Genomic DNA, 21,627 nt, shown 5'->3' on the forward strand with positions numbered 1-21,627 from the left:
TTTTTTTATCAAAACATCAGAAACTTGCCAAATCATATGATTGGACACTTCTCATCCATAGAAACCTTATGCTTCAGACTGCCTGATGTATTTGGCAAACTATTTCTAAGTGAAATTACTGTATTTAGGTATCCTCTGCCTCACCTTTGAATATCCTCTTCACTTTGCATGTAGCTATTAGGGAGATACACCTGTACAGCCCTTCCTGCCATAACCAGCTTCCCTCCCTATCCACCCTCTCAGCCTCCATTCAATTCAAAAAAAGGAATTAACTATACATAGCAGGCTGCCCATAACTCCTTCCATTCCTGCTTGAACATACTGCTTCACTTAACAAGATGAGTACATTTCCATTTCCCTTGAATCTGGACTAGCCTTGTCACTTCCTTTGATCAACTGAATTCAGAAGTGACACTGCCAGTTCTGGGGCTAGCCCTCAAAGAGCCTGGCAGCTTCGACTTCCACTCTCTTGGAGCCTTGAGCCACCATGTAAGAAGCCTCTGTAACTACCCTGAGGGCCAGCCACTCCTAGCCATTTCAGGCACTCCAGTTAAAGCACAAGACGTGTATGGAGCCACTTGGGACATTCCAGCCCCAGCCAAGGTGCCAGCTGAACACACCCTTGTGAGCAACCCCAGCCAACAGCAGAGGGGAAGAATCATCAAGCTGAGTCTATCCAACAAACTATAAAATATAATAAATCATGTTTTAAAGCTTAACATCTAAGCCACTAAGATTTAGGTTGGTTTACTATGAAGCAAAAGATAACAATTTATACCAGAGTGTTACTGTCTTGCCAATGGGTTTCAGCCCTGGGCAAGTTCACTAAAGATTCAATGTGACCAAAGAAATTGACAGTAAATGTTCTTGGGGTGAAAGGGTTATACCCAACTTTATTTCCAGGTGGCAGGTCAGTCACTAAAATCCTATCCACTCAGAGCAAGTCTGCATGCAGCAAGCCAGTCTCTGCCTCTGGGCCCCTCTGCACAGCCATCCCATCCAGCCGTCCTCGGCTTCTCCGCACAGTCGTCCCACACAGCCGTCCTCCGGACCTCTGTCCTCCGCGCTGCCACCACTCCAGCCTCTGCTCTGCTCTCCTGCAGCCTTGCAGCCCTGCCACCATGTCGCGCCCAGAGCACTGGGTGGAGCTCTTTATAGAGTCAACAGCCATGTAATGCCCACAGGTGTGCCGTGAACTAGTCAACCATGGCCAGGTGAGAATTCTGGCCACAGGAACTCTCATTTTATCCACACTCCACCCCTCCAGGATTCTCTTCTCTCAATCTATGTGCTCTTAGTCGTCTGCAGTGGTCCCTGTGCAAGGAAGCTTGAACATTGTTCTCCAGCCTCTCCAGCAAAAAGTCTTGCAGACACACAGGCCAGACTCATGGCTTTGTCTCTGACCTCTGCCTCTTTGGTCTTAATGGCTGGAACTGCTGCTCTGGTTTCAGTTGTTGCCATAGCTCCACTAAGATCCTATTTGCCTTCCCATCTAATTTCCTTCCATCTACTCCTGCCCGTATCAAATCAACCCACATCTGGGTCCTGGTAACCCTCACAGGGCACCTCAAATTCCTCCTGTGAGTAATAGGTCTTATTTCTTTCCAGGTTCTCATTGCTTCAGCTACCGTACATGTCACCTCACATTTTGTAATCGCTGCCTCAATGCGAGATGCACTATCAGGGAAGACAGCTTTCCCATCTCTGATCCCAACAGAACAATTCCATCCACCCCTAAATCCCACAGCCACCAGCTCAGCCTGAGTATAGGGGTGAACCATAGAGTCCTCCATGACCTGGGGAGGGGGCTGCTCCTCTCCTTGGGGAACTCTCAGCTGCTGGGTCTTTATTTTCTTTACAACCACTGGGTGTGCTTTCAATACAGGAGGGACCAGTGCCTCCAGCACCACCCCTTCATCCTTCCCCAGCTCCTCCATTTCTGGGGTTGATGGCACCTTTCTCTCCACTCCCCCAAGTGCCTCCTCTGCTACCGTGCCTTGCAACAATGCCAGCTCTGTCTTCAGAAGGTCTCTTACCTTCAGCTCAATGCTTCGCAGCTGATGTTCTTGTGCCATGTCCGCCTGTGCTTCCCCCTCAGGAGTTCGTCCTTTTCCTTGATGGCCTCTTCCTCCTTCAGAACACCTAGCAGCGCTGCCGTCTCGTCTCCAATGGCACCTTGCTGCCGGCGTTCTCATGCCGCCTTCTCTTGCATCAATGCCATCTCCCTCCTCAGGGAATCCACAGAAGTTTGCAGCTCGCGTTCTCGCACCGCCATTTCTTGGGTCTCCTCTGTAGACTTTATTAATACTGTGAGAAGCAGCCAACCCACACTCCCCGCTGCCTCACGGGCACTCTGCTTCTCAAAGGATCTACTTAATATACCAAGGGCCACCCCTACAGCCTCAAGTGTTACCTCCACTTGCCTCCAGTCCTGGGGTGGGGCCCAGTCCTCTAGGAGGCAAGCCACCTCAGACCACATACCCATTGGGGGATGATCCACTGTCTTCCCATTCACAGGGGCAGCCCGCTGAAGCACCCCTCCCATAAGGGCAGCTTGTCTTTTTCCTTGGTCAACAACGAACCCTGCCAACTTTCGCCAATTGTCTTGCCAATGGGTTTCAGCCCCAGGCAAGTTCGCTATGGATTCAGTGTGACCAAAGAAATTGACAGCAAAACATTCTTTGGGGTGAAAGGGTTATACCCAACTTTATTTCCAGGTGGCAGGTCAGTCACTAGAATGCCATTCACTCAGAGCGAGTCTCTATGCAGCAAGACAGTCTCTGCTTCTGGGCCCCACTGTCTGCACAGCCATCCCACACAGCTCTCCTCTGCGCCTCTCTGCACAGTCATCCCTTACAGCCGTCCTCCGGGCCTCCATCCTCGGCACTGCCACCACTCCAGCCTCTGCTCTGCTCTCCTGCAGCCTTGCAGCCCTGCCACCATGTCATGCCCAGAGCACTGGGCGGAGCTCTTTTTATAGAGTCAACAGCCATGTAATGCCCACAGATGTGCAGTGAGCTAGTCAGCCATGGCCAGGTGAGAATCCTGGCCACAGGAACTCTCATTTTATCCACAGGATCCCAAATGGCAAGGGTTACACACAGGGAAAAGAGGTGGGTGGTACATTGAAACTACAGAAGCCATGATTCTTCTGCTCCTTTACAGGTTAATATGTCCATATCAAATAAATTGCTGAGCGAAAACCGATGATGTTGGGGTTTCCCTCAAGCTCCTCACCATCCTTTATCCAGGCTCACTGTAAGGAAAATGGACATTCCATCAGCAGGATTCTCACCTGACCCCAGTCTGCTTGCCCACTGTGCACGTGCAATGCTCACAGGTGTAGGCTTGCACACATGTGGGCCATAAGTTATTACTGACTCTGTATAAAGTGCTCCACCCAGTGTTCTGGGGCTTCAGGGCAGCAGAGAGGTCTAGAGGCAGAGATTAGCTTGCTGCATGCAGACATGCCCTGAGGTGGGCAAGAGTCTAGTGCTTGACATGCCACCATGAAAATAAAGCTGGGTATAAACCCTTTCACACCAAGAATGTTCCATTATCATTTTTCGGTCTCATCGAACCCAGAGTGAACTTGCCCAGCGATGAAACCCTCAAGTGAGACTCAGGCTCTAGAGTCAAGTAGATCTGAATAGAAATTTAGCTCTGCCATTTATTAGCTGTATGATCTGAAACAAATGTTAGATGATGATTGCCATTTATTTAGCAGCTTTATACAGAGTTAATAACAAAGTCAACTTCCACCCTTTAAAATAAAATGCTGAGAGCAAGGGGACTCCGTCACTTGCCACAGTTCTATTTCAAAACTTTGGAACACTTCCCATTGTCTATGTTTAAATTCCTTGGTAAGACATACAAGAAATCCTCACAACCTGCCACTGATTTCACCTTTTCACACTTGGTATGCTGCCTAAATCAGCACCTTTGCTCCAAACCTTTCACCTGGTTGATTGCTCGCTTTTCTACACATACGCCCTTACACACCCTGATTATTCTGTATTTCAGTTGTTAACCTGCTAGCGTCCCGCTGAACTGCACATTACTCTGTGGTAAGATTTCCATACCCAGTGTCCAGCAGGGTACTAGACAAAGAGCACATATGCCACACATTTTTTAATGAAATGAATGTTCATTATTTCACTCCAAGAAAAGCTGTTCTCAGAAGGAAAAAAAAAAAAAGATGCTGCAGTCATTGCTTCCATAGCACCAAGTGGTGTTTAAACACCTGACAATTATTTTTGTTTTCCCGCAGTACATCATGTAGGGAAGCGGTCGGGTAAAATTCGCATCATCCTTTTCCCAAAAAGAAAACCAAAAGTATAATGAACCTAAATAGAAAATGACACACAAAGCTAGAAAGCAGCCCTGAAATACCTAAAACAACATATCTAACTAGAAGCCAGAAGTCAGGCTAGTCACTTGGCCTGCATGTTGATTCATTAAAAGTGCTTCTCAGATTGTAATGTACATACCGGTCACTGGGGACTCTTGTTAAAAGACAGTATCTGACGAGTGGGAAAGAATAGCGAGAATGCGTTTCTTTCCTATAACAATCTATTTTTTTATTTTTGAGAATGTGCATTTCTAATAAACTCCTAGACGATGCCCCTAGGCCTCCAGTCTAGACCTACACTGCCCAGAAAGGCAGCCACTACCCACATGTGGCTACTAAACCCTGCAATCTGGCTAGTCACAATTTAGACGAGCCTAAGTGTAAAAATACATACCGATTTATTTCGAAGACTTACTAAAAAAAAGTAAAATATCTCAATAACTTTGATAGTTTATATTTAATACTATGTTGCATGTAGTGGGTTAAGTAAAATGTGTTATTTTAATCTCTATTTTTTAAAGTTACACCCGTGGCTCGGGGCTCGCTGACAGACAGCGCCGCCCCGGGCTAGCAAGCCTCCCAATCTGAAGCTTCCACTACGGGAAGAAGAGGGAATAAAAGAACCCACTTTTCTGGTAGATGTTTCAAAAACGTACCTTTTATTTCCCAACTATTCTAAACAAACAAAAATAAAAATAAAAACCAAACTTTATTTTTAAAATACATATCTATGTGTGTATATACTCGGAGTCCTCTCATTTAGGCTTAGGCTCCGCCTAGAACACTACTTTTATCTCCCTCCGGTTCCCACAATACGAAATCGTATCGCGCACAGGAAAATTAAAAAGCGGCCTCCGACCTGAAGCCAGGATCAGCCCGCAGCCCGAGGCCACGCGGCCCCGCCGCCCAAACCGACGCTAAGGCGGGCAGAGCCCCGCGGCTCCTCCTCCACCAGCGCCGACCTCCCCAAGATGGCGGGCTTATGGGCCCCGCTTCCGCTTCCGGTGTGAGCGGCCCGGCCGGGGGGGCAAGATGGCGGCGGCGGTGGGGGTCCGCGGCCGGTGTGAGCTGCCACCTTGCTCCGGCCCAGGCTGGCTCCTCAGCCTTTCTGCCTTGCTGAGTGTGGCGGCTCGAGGGGCCTTCGCCACCACGCACTGGGTCGTCACGGAGGACGGGAAGATCCAGCAGCAGGTAGTGGTCAGAGCGTCCCTCTCCACCCGCACCCGCTCTCAGCTTAGCCCCGAGGAATTCCTGGGTCTAGCTCCTGGCTTTTGGCTACGTGCGGCCCTGCCCCAAGCTTTTCTTCCCATGGTCCCGGCGCGGAGGTCCGGGCGACCCCGGTGCACAGACCCGGCGCCGACCCCTCCCCATTTGTGCCTGGCCCTCGCCTGGGTCTCCTGCAAGTTCTCAGCCTTCCACCCTTGCGGCTGCTCGCCGCGTGCGAAGAGTCGCCCGGCGGTGAGGTGTCGGGCCCCGGGGACTTTTCTTGTGCTTGTGCTTTAGAAACCACAGATTTATTACCCCTGCCTTTGGGTTCTCTCGGGCCCACGCGTCACCAGCCCTCCCCGAGGAACTAGAAAGCAGGTGGCGGCGCCGGGTGTGCGCGAGCTCCAGGGCGGCCGGTGACAGCTCGGCCCCCCTAGTCAGTGGTTCATGTAATGCTACTTCGCCCAGTCTCCTCTTCCACATGCTGGAATTCGTGTCAGGCCGTGGTGATTCCAGCTTGTACCGTTACTCAGGTCAAAAGTGGCTCATTAGAGCAAACTCTCTTTCCGAAGGAACGCTTGAAGACGCCTCTGGTGGCGTTGCCTGCATCTTTTCAGCCCATGTTTCCCAGTGTACTTTGCATTGTTTCTTTACCTAGTTCCTGTGACCCAGCGGGGGCAAGGAGGATATGCAATTTCCTGGATTCTTGTATGCCTGAACTAATTTCTCAAAGGAACGACTTTTCTTACAGAACTTTTATTTCTTACAGAACACACTACGTTTTGTGAATGAACCTCATGCCCAGAATAAGTGTGTGGGTTCTGCTGCATAATCTTGTTAAACTTAATGACATCCAGCTCTTGAGAGCATTTCTGAAAAGTCCAGCTAAACATTTACAAAGTGAAGTGTGTGCCATGCAGTTTGGCCCGGTGATCTCATGTATTGATCATTATCACGTGAAAGTACTGGACCTTTGGGTTGTGTGTAATGGATGCTCATAGGAACACAGTGCAAGGTTTACTATTGTATAAAGTGAGGTTCACGTTTAGATCTGTCATATGATGGCACATTTTATCTTGAGTATGAGTTAAACATAATTTAAAACTCAGCATTGGTATTGGTGAGTGGTTTTCGGTATACCTGAAAAAAGACTGATTTCTTATAGGGTGGCATTTTCTTTATACCGAACTTCCATTATAACAAAATCTTTTCATGGCTGTACCAGTTGAGATTTATATATGTGTGTTTCAGAAACCCTAGAAAACACTGCACGTTCATCTCTTTAACAAAATATTGGCAGTCTTAGGTGAGTCTTGGTTGCTTCCACCTTTCTTTTGTTTTCTAATGATGGTTTTCCCTGAGGTCTTTATGGAAGGAGAGGGAATTAAGTCACTCCTGCTGCAATTGGGGGAACCCTTTTCCTATTGGCTCTTCTGCAGTATTGTTTTTGGCCACAGCTATTTTTTCTCTCTGACATTGACTTCTCCTTCCCGTTTTGGTGTCCTGCCACTCAGCTGAAAAGTGAAAAATGAAAGCTGGTAGAAATGTATTGCTTATATGCTGAACATTGCAATGGAAAAGCAGACTCTGATTTCATTCATTCTGGTCTTTTAACAAATTCCTTCTTTCTGTACATCTGATACTTAACTTTTAGTGGGGAAAAGTAGGGGTTACTTGGTAATTAGCTTCAGAAAGGGAGAAATCTGAAGAATCTTCTGGATCTCTGCTAAATCACCCCTGCAGTGGGCTAAAAGTAAGGAAAGCAAGATTTTTTTTTTTTTTTTACTATATGCCTTTTTTAATGATCCTTTGCAGTGAATTTTCCAGTGCTTTGCTACATAACATTCACAGTATTAAGTTCAGGCAACCACACAGTTTTACACCAGCAAAAATAGAGTTGGTGCTACAGTGTAACACAAAGAGGCCAACTGAGGGAAGTTGGATTTAATCTGAGGAAAAAATAACACATAGACAAAGAAAGAGAGTTGAATACCATAGTCAGCTTCTGAGTTCCACTCTGAGAGCTGTGAGTGCATTACCCGGACTGCCCTTCCAGGCAATAATTTGAATACAGGCTGAGTCCAAACCTCAGTTAGATCGTGGTTAATTATCACATGTGGATATATTTATTAAAGAATTGAAAGATCCTGTTAGTACATGGATTTGGGCATACTGCATATCTATTCCTATGTTCAGAAACATAATTAACTAAAAGCTTTATATGTACTGTGTTCTTACTGACACACTAAAGTCGTTGCTACTTGTCCCTGGTTATAATATCTGAATGAGAGCAGAAGTATGATTTCAGTTTTAAAGTGGCTCAATATCAGGGAGAGGGCTAAGGGCAAACTGTAAGGGCAGATCTTAGAAAATTAGAGTGGCTAATGCCTTTTGAAAGTCTCTGCCTGATATTCAAACTTGTCCAAATTAGATAAAATAGGTCATTGTTTCCCATAGTGAATGTGGAGAAGTACTTATGAATTAAAAATCTGAATTGTCCCAAATAATAGACTTAAATAGGGACATTTTCCATCATTATATTTAAAGTTTTTTAAGTACAGTAAGCTGTCCTTCCCAGGATAAGAGAACATTCATTTGGTTTTTCTATTTCAGGCCTTAGCAGGTGATAAAGATAGGCATCCACAAGTTACAGGCTGCAGACGTGTGAACATCCATATATGTTGGAAGACCTAGATCCATAACGGGATTCAAATGGGGCATCAGTCAGAGCAAGTAAGTGGACACTCCTCCAGGCAGCCTCCTCACAATCAAAATAGGAGTTGCTTCTGGCAGTAACAAGTGTCCAGTACTTGGCATGGCAGCTGAGGGAATTGTTCCTTTCCACAGTCCCTGCCTCAGGTAGGAAACATACCTTCCATGTTTTTAGGTTCCGTGTTTACTGAGCTGCCACTAAATTCCCAGGAATGTTGTCTGGGGAATCCTGGAGCTGGGATGTGACGAGAATGGTCTAATCTCTAAATTCATTTTCCTACTGCAGTCAGGGGACAGCTAAGAGGCCATTCCTCCTCTTTTCCCCTTCAACTCTGCTTTTTTCTCCCAGCTTTGGAGTACCTCTGATCCTGTTTGACGTTCCTCTGATACACAGCTCCCCTGTACCTGAAAACCTGTAAGACTTTGCTTTATTTAAGCACGAGTTCTTAACTTGGGGTCTATGGACTTAAGGCATGGGCTGTTATAACCTGGTTACTACGAGGCTCTACACTGTAATGAGGCCAGTGGACCTTTTGGTTAATGTCACTGTGAAGAATAGTCCTTAAGATAAATTGTGTTTCATTTTGATGTTTTTTATGATTAATTGCTAGTGCAGCAGCATCTATTTTCTATTTTTCTCAAAAGTATCTGGAAATTCACTTGCATTGAAGGTTAAATAAATTCTTGTGAATTAGCCTAAAGAACCTAACTACGATATCACATCATTTCTGTGGAAAAATTTACGTTCCCCCTTCTAAATTGCCAGCTAACAGGTGAACTCTTGAAGGGTTACCAGTTTGTTGCAGACTTATTTAATCAGGACATTGTACTTGTAGCACTGGGTTTATTGCCTCTGAATATTCTCATTCTTCGTAAGTGGAGGTCTAACAATTTAAGTAAATTGAGAGTATAATTTTATCAGCTCTTTCACAGCATTTCACACTTACTTTCTTGGCTGGTGTTTTCCTCTTCTCCATTCTTAGAACCATAGAATTTTAGATGTGGAAAAAATGCTTTAAAAATATATAGTACAACTAATAGGACAGAAAATCACCCAAAGACACACAACTAATGAGTGGCCATTAGTGATAGCAATAATTAAAATTGCATTAATCTGCAGTAACGTACAAGTGAGCAGTTTGTACTCAGTAAGTTTGAAGTGCTTTTTTCCCTTTCATAACACCTACAAATGAAAGAATAGAATTAAACACAAAATGGGAATAATTCAGTAAAAGTCCTGTCTTTTCCAGTTTGCTTTATCTCTGCAATATGTTTTGTGCTAACTTCAAACTGAAAGTAGGTGGGGGACAATTCCAAATAGGTGTGAGTTAATTTGGGAGTTATTTAATCATGTTGCCTCCTATCAAACAAATGTCTTTGGAGTACAGATGCTTCTAACTGCTGAGAACAAATGAGGTTTCTGACAAAACTGATGCTCTGCAGCCTAGCAACCTTGGCAAAGAAGAACTTGATAAGCAGTATTTCACCGACTACGATCCGAGAAAGAGCTATCAGATTTAGTTGGACAAACTGGCTGAATCTTTATTTATTGGTTTCAGTAGTTTGTAAGTGAAGGAGTGGTTTAATTTTTTGGTCTTATATTAAGTAATTTGGTTAATCTGGGAGAGAACATCCATATGGTACTGTGAAGCTAACAGCTTTATTTCAGTGCTTTCAAACTGAACTCATCTTTTTGTCACATCACTGTTTCTACATTTATACACTTTACTTGGACCTAAGAGGTCATGGTGGTTTATTCACTAACTGGGTAAGCACCCACTAAACCTTTGCAGTTTGTCCTAGACGTTGGCATTAAACTGATTTTCATTCGATCCATTATTTTAGATTTCCCACTGTTCTTTTTCTTCTTATAAATTACCTAGGTATTAATTTGTTTACACTAGAATATGTAATATAGCAGCTTATAAATATACAGAGGTAAATTAAAATTTTAAATTTTTTCCCAATTATTTATTGAACAAATATTTACTGATGAAGGCTTACTTTTCACCAACCCATTGTGCTTTGATGGATATGTTCTTTTCCGCTGGCTATTGTGGAAATTCCCATTTTTCTTTTGGGGTGAGCATAGCTCCTTCTTATCCTTTCTTTTGGTGGGGAAAGGTCGTCTTCCTCCACTCAATCTTCTGTATCAGTTGTTCTCAAACTTTACTTTGCACAAAATTAATCTGGGGTGCTTGCTTAAAATACAGATTCCCAAGCCACTTAGAGTAGTCTGATTCAGTAGGGGTTGTGGAGCCAAGTATTCTACATTTTTATCAAACTTCTCAGGAGACTAATGCAGATGGACCATAGATCATTCTGAGAAATTCAGTTTTATATATTACTTTTTTCTCCAACCTCTGTTCTAACCTTCTCTTTTTCTTCTCTCTGTATGCGTGGGCAATCTCATCCTTTGTCAGGTTTTAAGTTACCATATATATGTTGAGAATATCCATATTTCTCTCTATTAACTCATTTTTTAATTCCAGATTCATTCAAGATAGACTCAGGACCTCTGTATTAACTTCTAATTCTATGTGAATGTCCTCTAAGTACTTGAAGCTTAAAATGACCAGATCTAAGCTCATTTTTACCCCTACCTATGTCATGCCCAGTTTTCCCAGATTGAATGAATGACACCACCATTTGCCTTCCACCCATTTGCCCATGTCAGAAATCTAGTTGTCATCTTTATTTCCTCCCTCTCCCTTACTCTTTACCAAGATCTTTCATTTCACTTTCTAATTTATCTGAACAACTTCTCATAGCCACTATCCTTACTCTAACTCAGACCATCTAATTATTTCCACAGCTTCCAAACTTCTCACCCTGCCTCTAATCTTGTCCTGCTTCCAGTCCCATTTTCCACAGTGCAATTAGAATAACCTTTTGAAACCTTTGTTTTGTTTAATTAAAAATTTGAATTATGAAAGTAATGCAGGGCATTGTAAAACTAAATAGCTAACATTATGGGGGTTAAATTCCTAAAGTGAAGTCCTCCCACCACTACCCAGTCTCACTCCCCAAAGAAAACTGCCTTTAACAGTTTGGTGCTTATCCCAGGGTATGGTGCAAATTTTTTAACATGGCTTCTGATCTGGCCCTTCCTTCTTTGTAGCCTTATCTCTGCTTATCCTTGAGTGCCCTAACCTCACCCCAGAATATATACACATACTCACTTAGCCATTCTTAACTTTTGTCAGTGTCTCCAAATATGCTCTGTTCTCACTTACTTCTGGGCCTTTGCACAAGTTCTTCCCCTGAAATGTCCCAGTCTAGCTAACTCAGTATTCTTAAAAACACCACTTTCTCAAGGAAGCTTCTATGATCCCTGAATTTGGATAAATTCCCTTCTTTCTGTGTGCTGTCGTGGCATCTGCATTCCCTTTGGAGAGCACTGACCATACCATGTTGTGTCTATTTACTTATGTAAATGTCCTACTAGATTACTAAGGGCTGGTTCACTGATGGATTACTCAGAACTTTAAAACTTTAAAGCTCCATGAAGGGAGCAACTGTATCCATTTTCTCTGCAACTGCATCATCTCTCACACTGTTTAATCACATAGGCCACAATAATATCTGTTGAGTGAATGATATAAGGAAGTGTGAGAAGTAGTTCTTGCCTTTTAAATTCACCATTGTCTGAATGAAGCCTTGCAGTATTCACTAAGGTGACAGTCATCTGTAGACTAGCCTAAAGGAAGCTTCAGACTTCTGAGTAACCCATCAATGAACCAGCCCTTAGGCCTTCAGAAAAGGTGCTGTACACAGGTGAGAACGGCCATACTTTCAGAGATTACTCTTGCCTGCCTACTGTGGTCAGGTTGGGTATGCAAAGGAAACCATCCTCTTTGTCACTGATGTTATATCAAAAAAGTCAACCTCATTGCTCAGACATCAGAAAACATGGAGAGGCAGCAAGAGACAAGAAAGCAATGTTAAACAAGAAAAGGAGAAAAAAAAAATCAGAGCAGGGATGAGGTCGATGAGAAATGGCAGCTGCATTGTTGAGGAGGGATTAGGATCAGCTGTAGGTTCAGTAATTGTTGCATTTGGAAGCAGCACTGGTGGAAGTGAACAGAAGGCACACTGACAGGGAGGAATAGGAGGGCTTGCTGGCAGGTCAGGTTGAAAATTAGAACAGCTTTGCACTCCAAAATACAGGGAGCAGGGTATGAGCAGCACATGCATCTCAGCTATATTTCATGATGGCAAAGAAAGGGAATTCCTCTGCTGAGCGACTTCTCTGTAGCCAGACACTTCAAAAGACTTGTTTGTGCTCACACACTCTCTTTCCTCTCCTTGTTTAGGTCTCTTTCAAGCCCACTCCACTCAGTCCTTCATCCCCACAACTCTTTTCAAGAGACCTGGGGCCTTTCCTATTGCTAAATTCGGTGCTCAGTTCTCAATCTGAAATGAGGAGGTCATGACTTCTCCTTCTCTTCTGCTGAATTTTTCTTTTCCTCATGATTCTTAAATACCGGTGTGTCCCTTTTCTTCCCTCTGTATGTGTGCTTGCCAGATGATCATATGCACTCTCTTGGCATAAAATACCACATATATTCTGAGGACTCCCAGATCGTATCTGCAATCTCTCCCTAACCCCAGACTCATATGTCCAGCTGCTGACCCACCATCTCCACTAAGCTGTCTGTGGGGAAAATGGAAATTCCTGTGGCCAGGATCCTCACCTGACCCAAAACTACTAGATGATGTAATTGGCCTGCTGGTTGGCTACTGCTTCCACACCCATAGGCAGTAAGCTGTTATTGACTGAGTCACTACATAAAGAGCTCTGGGAGGAGGCAGAGACAAAGGTGGATTACAGGCCTGCAGACTGCTGGATGCAGACATGATTCTAGTGCTTGACCTACCACCATGAGAAGAAAGCTGGGTATAAACGTTTTACCCCAAGAACATTCTGTTGTCATTTCTAGGTCTCTCTAAATTCATACTGAGCTTGCCCGGGGCTGGAACCCTCAGGCAATGCACTGTCTAATAGACAGGATATCCTAAGTACATCATGTCCAAATTGAATTCTTGATTTCTTACTCCACACCAATTACCAGATTGCTTAAAATCTTGGTATCCTCCTTGGCCCTTCTTTCTCTCATGTCTCATACCCAATCATCACCTTTCAACTTTACTTCCAAAATGTATCCTTGAAACAAGCCATGTCTTTCTACCTCTGCTTCTACAACCCCAGTTCAGACTGTCTTCACTTCTGTCCTGATCTGTGTGTGCAGTAGCCTCCTGACTGGTCTCCTTGCTTCCACTTTTGTCCCATGGAGTCTACTCTCCCCAGAGCAGCTAGTGTTCTTTTAGAAAGTGTGTCTGGTCGTATCACTCCTCTAGGGGTTGTGTAGGTAGAGAAACAAAGAACATTAGAAAACTTTCAGTGGTTTCCCCTACACTTAAAGAATATAAAACCTGGAGTTTTCACCATGGCTTATAAGGCCCTGCAAAATCTGGGACTGGCCCCTGACCACCTCTCTGCCTCAGATACCACTTTTCTTGTCTTCTATGCTTCAGCCACACCAGGGTTTGGGGTGGTCTTCAAAGCACTGAGTTCATTTGTTCTTGCTCCTTGCACTGCCTGAAACGCTGTTCTGCAGATGTCATTATGGCTCATTCCTTTTTTCTCTCAGGTGTACGTTACATGTCCCTTGTTTTCTCACCATGCTATCTAAAACAGCATCTCCTTCCATCATTCTGTCTTCTTACTCTGCTTTTTAATAGCATTTACTACTGGCACTATATTTTATTGCCTGTCTTTCTACAAGAACATAAGCTCTATGAAGGCAACAACTTTGTAGTGTCCATCAAGTAACCCCAGTTCTTAAAATAGTGCCTGACACATATTACACACTCAGGAACTATTGAACATGTGCTAGAAAGGGAGAGTGCCTGCGTGTTGGCATGTGCAAGCAGTTCTTTACATTTGTGATAGTGCGTGCTGTTACATCATCGTGTGATGTAAAATCATCTCAGCACAGTGAAGGTCCACCATCATTTTAGTGGTGTGTAGGAGGGACAGTGCATACTTTAAAGGGGCCAAGCCAGTTCATTCTCCCTATTAAAAATAAAAGGCCTAAACAACCTGAGAATCTCTAAGAACTTGGTATCTCTGAACCAGAGTTGTAAGACAGTGCCTCAGATAATCCACTTTTCTATTGGCTATTTGGATATATTACCTCTCCAACATACTTTCTGTGTTATGCTTCAAAGAATCTTGTGTTTGAGATTGTGGTATTATTTAAATTAATTGGATATTATGGAAATTTAGTTAAGTCACTTAACATTAAGAAATTTCATTAATATAAATATGCACAAGAGCATTTATTAAAAATTTGTAAGGTTATGACAGTTTTATATAAGCCAAAGTATATATTTGCTTTCCAGACATACTGTTAGGAATTCACTCTGGACAGGTCATATTGTGCCTCCCACATTTGTTTAGTCAGTAGTAACTACTTCATAAGTCTAACTTTTGAAAATAACTCATTTATGTATTTTTTACTTCAGTCCTCACTTTGCTCTGAGGCACTGGGTTAATTAAAATTGGTGATTGGCAAGAGGGAACCCAGTGGTCATTTGTTTACACTTTCAGCCTAATTGCTTGGTGGGAAGTTGAGATGGGTAATAAATCTTTAGCAAAACTCAAGAGTGTAGTACACACCAAAGTGGTCAAATGGAGTCAGGAACATTTTTACTTTAGCAAGTATTTCCTGAGTGCTTTTAGTATGGCCATTACTACAATTGGCAGGCTTATAGCTCACTCATTTAACACATATTTGAATGCCTTCTGTGTTATGTACTTGGAGTACAGCTGTGAGGGACATACAGTCTCGGCCTTCTTAGAGTTTGCATTTTATACAGTCATACATGGAGATGACTCTAATTTAGGATGATATCAACAGGTAACTTTTATTGTAATAAAAGCAATTTAATATCTATTTCACTGAACATTTTACCAAGCATTTTCATATTCATTATCTCATTTTATTGACTCAGTAAGAAGTGGGTATTGATCCTCTATTAAATAAAGACATTTAGACTGAGTGGTTAAATTGCTTGCCCAAGGCCTTGCAAGTAGTATGTGGCAGAGTATGACCTCAAGCTTAGATCTGAATCTAAACTGTATTATTTTCTGTATTATTAAACATTGCTACCAACATAAAGAAAAGTATTTCTATCTTTTTATCTGTGAAACAGATACCAAAATTAAAATTTTTTTCAAATTTATAATTGAATTTAAAACTATAAAATACATGATCATTGTTCAAAAAATTGTTTTTAAGGTACTTAGTATGCTATTTTTAAAAAATGGAAGTCTCATAACTACCCACAAACCTTCTTCCTGGAAGCTATCACAGAATTTTTTGTGTATTCTTCCAAAAAGTTGCTATGCATTTGAAAACACAGAGATCTGGGACCTTTCCTATTGCTAAATTCGGTGCTCAGTTCTCAAGTCTGAAATGAGGAGGTCATGACTTCTGCATTTTTTAAACACACAACTGGAAACATTTTGTATCACAACTAGCTTAATTGTTAGAAATCTGTCCGTGTCAGAAATAAAAAAGGTACCCTCCTCTCTCTTAAAGATGCACTGTATTCAGTCATATGGATCTTCTGTAATTTATTTAACCAGTCCCCTAATGACAGACATTGAGATTGTTTTCAGGTTTTTACTTTAATAAATAATGCTGCAGTGAATGAACATGCTCATTCATCTATCTATGCATGCTTCTGGGAGTACTTTGAGTATATCAGTAAGATGAATGGTTTGAAATGGAATTTCTTGGTTCTAAGAATGCATTATATTTAATTTTCGTAGATATTGCCAAACTGTCCTCCTAAAAGACTGCTTGGAATGTTTGAAATGCCCAACATTGTTTGGGATATGTCATATCTTTGTTCATAATCCTATTCTATTAAAAGATGAATTAATCCATCCTTTGCCATTAGCTAAACAGCGGTGTGGCCATCCCTGGAAGAACAAAAAGAAACCTTCAGCTTCTTTTGTTATCTTTATTAAACCTTTGTCGTTAATGAATGCTTATTTCACACGTGTTGGGATTGCAGTCAAAGAAATTAGTCAAACTGATAAAACTACTTGTGTTTTAATACTACTAGTTAGTACTTCTATTACTACACTTAATACTAATATTTTGATGAGTAATCAACTGGAACTTCATTCAGTTGTCTCTTTTAGAGCAGTGATTTCTAGCATGAAATAGCAAAGTAATCTCCTGACTATTTGAATTTGCCGTCACTTGAGTAATGGTAAAGTTATTAAGGTTCAGTGTCTGGCACTGATTTTAGTGTCCCTTTTTCAACATTTCATTAACATGTCTGTCTGAGCAAGGGCTGACCTACCAAAATACCATAAACTGGGTGGCTTAAGCTACATAAGTTTATTTGTACAGTTTTGGAGGCTGAAAGTCCAAGATCAGATACCAGCGTGGTCAGGTTCTGGTGAGCGCTCTCCCTGGCTTGCAGACAGCAGCATTTTTAGAGTGTTCTCACATGGGAGAGAGAGAAAGTGTCTGGTGTCTTCTCTTGTAAGAGCACCAGTCCCATCATGAGGGCTTCATCAAAACCTAAGTACCTTCTAAAGGCCCAGTCCCCAGTTACCATCACATTAGGGATTAGGGCTTCAACATAAGAATTTTGGGAGACAGTCCAGTCCATAGCACCCATCTAAGAATTTTCAAGCTCACACCTATTTTATTCATCACCATGAAGCCTGGCATTATGTCTGAAACTTAGTGGGTGCTCATATTAGTTTTCTGTCACTGCTGTAAAAAATTACCACAAACTTAGTTGCTTAAAACAACATTATCATACAGTTCTGTAGATTAGAAGGAACCCGTATGTCATGGGCTAAAGTCAAGGAAACAGTAGTGCTGCATATATCTTTCTGGAGGTTCTAGGGGGAGAGTCCATTTCCTTGCCTTTTCCAATTCCTAGAAACCACCCACATTCCTGGCTCTTGGGCACCTTTTATTGCATCTTTAAAGCCAACAACATTGTATCTCTCTGACCATTCCTCCTTAGTCACATCTCTCATTGACCTTCCTATCCCATTTTTGATGACCCTTGTGATTACTTTGGGCCTGCCTGAATAATCCAGGTTATAGTCTCTGTCTTCTTTAAAGTAATCTGAATTGCAACCTTAACTCTAACGACTTTAATCCCCTTGTGCCATATAACCTAACATAATTTCTGGGGATTAGGACATGGACATCTTTGTTGGGCCATTATTCTATGTTCAGTGAATATTGGTTGCTAGAGTAAGAGTCACTTCTGAGTCAAATAGCTCTAACTGTACAGTTACATTGTTTCTGTACATGTTAACAATAATATCATAAATATATAAGAAATCCATCACTCTTTTATGTCCTGATTCAGCATTTCATTTTCTTTACTTGCAGAATTGCAGAAGATCCATCCTGTGACATAAGTCAGAAAAGTAGATGATGATACTCTTATAAGAAGTTATTCATTGGTGGTTCATGTTGAAAACGGTTACTAACTTGTTTGTTTATCAGTTAGGAAAATGGTGATTGTTGGCATGAATGTTCTTATAAAATAGCTGTAACACTACATATTCAAATCTAGATTATAGCTGTTTAATATACTTTAAATACCCAGATTATTTTGTGTGAGTTTCAGTATTTACAACTGTGTTTTCCAAGAACTGTGAAAATAAGGAGAAATCTAATTGAGGGTAAAATGTTAGAAAATAGGGACATAAGGCTATAAAAATTCATGTGATGGTCAAGATTCAGTATTTTTGTTTAAAGTTTAGTTTTGATAACCTGATATCCATCAAAATAGGAACTTTTTAATTAACATTAAAATACTGTACAGCAAAAAAACTCATCTTTAACAAAAATATTTCTAACTCCTTACAGTTCATAATAATAGTGTTTTATTGATCTGATACAGTTAAATGTCTCTAGTAAAGAATCTGTTTATATTACATATTAAATTTTTGAAAAGTATTATAGCCAGGAGCCCGTGTCAGTCCTTCTTAAGAGGCAGACTGGTGTTTTGTGCACTTGCCCTTTTCTAGACATGGAAGAACATGCAAGTCCACGGTGGATAGACTTGAATCCTGAAGAGAGAGTTACCTGCAACCGACATCAGTATCCCTCATTCCATACCTATAAAAAACTCATCTTGCCTGACACTGTGTTAGCCTAGCAGGGATCACAAAGGTAAGGGTTCCTTGGGCAGTCATTTGAAAATGGCAGTGAACTAGATTTGAGGTAAGGGTGAAATTCTAAGGGAAGAAAGAAAAGGAGACAGGATGTTGGCTTTTCAAAGTGTTTTGCCTGGCCCCACATCTGTAAGAGGAACTGTTTCTCTGTGAAGATGTAAGGAAAAACTACAGGACTGTTCCTCAGGCCTGAGATTATACTTGTCATTACAGCTCTTTTTTTTTTAGTAAAACATGTTGCATAGTACTCTGCACGTTTCATTTTAACAAAATGATCTGCAGGTAGAACTTTATAAAAATACTTATAAATTTAAGTAATACATGTTCGCTGTAGAAAAAGTCAGAAAACACAAACAAAAAGAGAATAATATAGTGATTACCAGAGAGAAATCATCATTCATAAAATATGATATAAATTTTAACTTATATCATAGATATATTTTAAGAGATGAATTTTAAGAGAGGCAATGAGAGATATTTTTTGTAAGTACACAAGAGAAGAAATACATGTGGCCAACAGTGATTAAGGTGTATTCACTCTTATTCCAGTGTTCCTAAGAGTATATAGAAACTCAGTGACTGTTGTTTGGGATTTAAGTTGGTTCAACTATTATGGAAAAAAGCTAGCAAAAAATATAAATTTAAAAGTACAGTCTCTTTAACCTAGCAATTCTTTTTCTAGGACATAAATAGACAGCTATGCAAAAAAGTATAAGGATATTCATCACAATATTCTTAAAAAAATAACCAAAACCCCAAATTTTAATTAGTAGGAACCTAGATAAATAACTTTACTATAATATTAACCATTAAATATGATCATGTAGATTTATAATTACTGGCAAGGAAATCTGATCAAATTTAGGGAAGAGTAAGGAAGGGAAGGATACAATATAGTAAATATATAATGATTCCATTTTTATAAAAATACTTACCTGCATAGCTGTGTGTGTGTGTGTGTGTGTGTGTGTGTGTGTGTGTGTGTATGCAGAGACATTATCCTGACAAGACACATATATCTGTCAGCAGATATCTTAGGTGAGATGTCAATGCTTTTAATTTTCTTCTTTATATTGTCTATAAATGTGTTTTAGCAGTAACATGTATATTTATCTTATAATCAGAAAAATATTTTTTAAGATGAACTTTGTTAGAATTAAGTAGCATAAAGACAGAACTATCTTTGTAAATGATACAGTGAGCAACTTAACTGCTCAGAAATAGAGAGTCACTGCTAATTGGAGCCTTGGTTTAATTTGACAAATTAACAGTTTAAAAGAAGCTTTTAACTGCAGCTTTGGAAATAGTCCCTGCCTAGAGCAAGTACAAATTAATATGGGCAAATTGAAAGAATGATCATTTTCTTCATTTGAATATCAGATTACTTCAGTAGTGTGTGAGGCTTGTAAAAATGTGACTGTTATGATAGTGTTAAATCTTTTATAGAGGTAGGATTTTAAAAGTATAAGGAACTTTAAAAGTTATCAGTTTGGGTCCCCTCATTTGACAAAAGAGGAAATGGAAGCTCACATAAGGAAGGTGATTTCCTTTAGGTCACACAACTAGTCATAGACCTGTCAAAGACTTACTTTTTCATGATTCCTGGTGGCTTAGCCACTTTACCTATTTTCCTGGTGGTCATCAGTGAATGGCACTGCCTTAGGAAATGAAGATAGAGTATCTAACAAATTTGACATTAGACCCTTCATCAAACCATCAGCAACATATTAAGTGCCTAACATGTACCTTAAAGAGTTAAGTACTGAAGATAGAAAGAGGAATACAAAAGGAAACTTTGGAGAGACAGGCATACAGTAACTAAACAGAGTAAAAAATGCTATTAAAGAAGTGTGTAAAATAGGAGCTCAAGAGAAGGATGGCTTCACAAAAGAAATGTCATTTAGACCAAGTTATCTGACCTTCACCAAAAGTATGAGGAGAGAAGTGCAGTGGAGGAATTAGTTCATGCAAAGGCATGGAAGCTCTTAAAAGAGCCAAAGGATTGATTATAAGATACCCTAGGCAAAGGGCCTTAACAAAATTATGCAGATGTTTAGAAATAGCTTCAAGACTTTCTGTGTTGAAAATTTTCGTTGAAATATTTGGACAAATTCCAACTGCCTCAGATACAGTTTGGTCCAGGGCTCAAACCAGTATAACCAGTATAGATTTTTCTCTGTCTTCATTTCTCTGCTGCTTTAATCCCATTCTCAGGCCCCCTGTGAATGCAAGATGGCTAGTCCCCAGTAGCTCAAATAAGTTCTGAGTTGGAGTCTCTTTAAGTACCAACTCACCACTTCGTTAATGTCCCATCTCAGAAATAACCACCGTGACCAAGGGAAAGGAATACAATGACCAGGGCTTCAAATGCAGGGAGGATGCTTCCAGCCAGGCGAGGGAGGTGCTTTTTCCACAAGGGGGGATTGCAGATGCTGGATAGCAAGAACTACAGATACCCACTGAGTAGGATCATTTAAGGTAGACAGTCTTCTTTGCTTTGAAGATTTTTATTTGTTTTCCATCATATTCTCAATATTTTAGTTAAAATTCTGAATAAAAGACTTAAAATTTCTACTTTCCAATGTAAGGAAATTTTTAAAAATGAGTATGGTACAGTATAAAATTTCATTCAGCAGTTTCAAACTACTATTGGGAGAAAAATGAGTTTCCCATTAATGCTGCTGTCATGTACTCATTTGAATGCCATTAAAAAAATAGGTAAGACTATTCAGCATATGTAAAGAATAAATTGTATATGAAGGCTGGAATTTATGTTAAAATAGAAATGTTCCATTTCTTGTCATAAAGGACCAGTGGAAAGTGGTGGACTCAAACTTCTGTAGAACTCAAAAATATTTATACCCTTAGATTGCTTATTTTAAGTTTAAAATGGTCATCCTCTATCCGATTTGCCAGTGAAGTAATTACCTTATATATTGACATTTCCATCTGTTACCATGTGAATTCAGTGAATTCACAGAGATACGGCTCTGGATTAGAAGTGCAGATAATGATATCTTGGTTAATTAGAGACTGCAGCAAATGAAATATATGAAAATCATCATGATATGAATAAGATATTTACTGCTGTTATATTAATTGGAATCATGTACTTTTACAATGT

The 21,627-nt window shown here is 40.9% G+C and overlaps 1 protein-coding gene across 5 annotated transcripts in view; it reads left to right on the forward strand.

Annotated features, from left to right (window-relative positions):
• Nucleotides 1–5,355: 5,355 nt before the first annotated feature.
• TTC17 (tetratricopeptide repeat domain 17) overlaps nucleotides 5,356–21,627 on the forward strand; it is a 160,679-nt gene continuing 144,407 nt past the window's right edge. For 4 of the 5 annotated variants that reach the window (XM_036891710.2, XM_036891711.2, XM_036891713.2 and 1 more), the window contains exon 1: nucleotides 5,356–5,542. In XM_036891710.2, coding sequence (XP_036747605.2) covers nucleotides 5,384–5,542 — 159 coding nt within the window. In that variant the 5' untranslated portion in view covers nucleotides 5,356–5,383. Of the gene's footprint in view, nucleotides 5,543–8,222; nucleotides 8,417–21,627 lie in introns of those variants that run through there. The other variant, XM_036891712.2, reaches the window with a different exon arrangement.

The sequence above is a fragment of the Manis pentadactyla genome, chromosome 9 (genome assembly GCF_030020395.1).
Source record: "Manis pentadactyla isolate mManPen7 chromosome 9, mManPen7.hap1, whole genome shotgun sequence".
In the NCBI taxonomy this organism is placed as follows: domain Eukaryota; kingdom Metazoa; phylum Chordata; class Mammalia; order Pholidota; family Manidae; genus Manis; species Manis pentadactyla.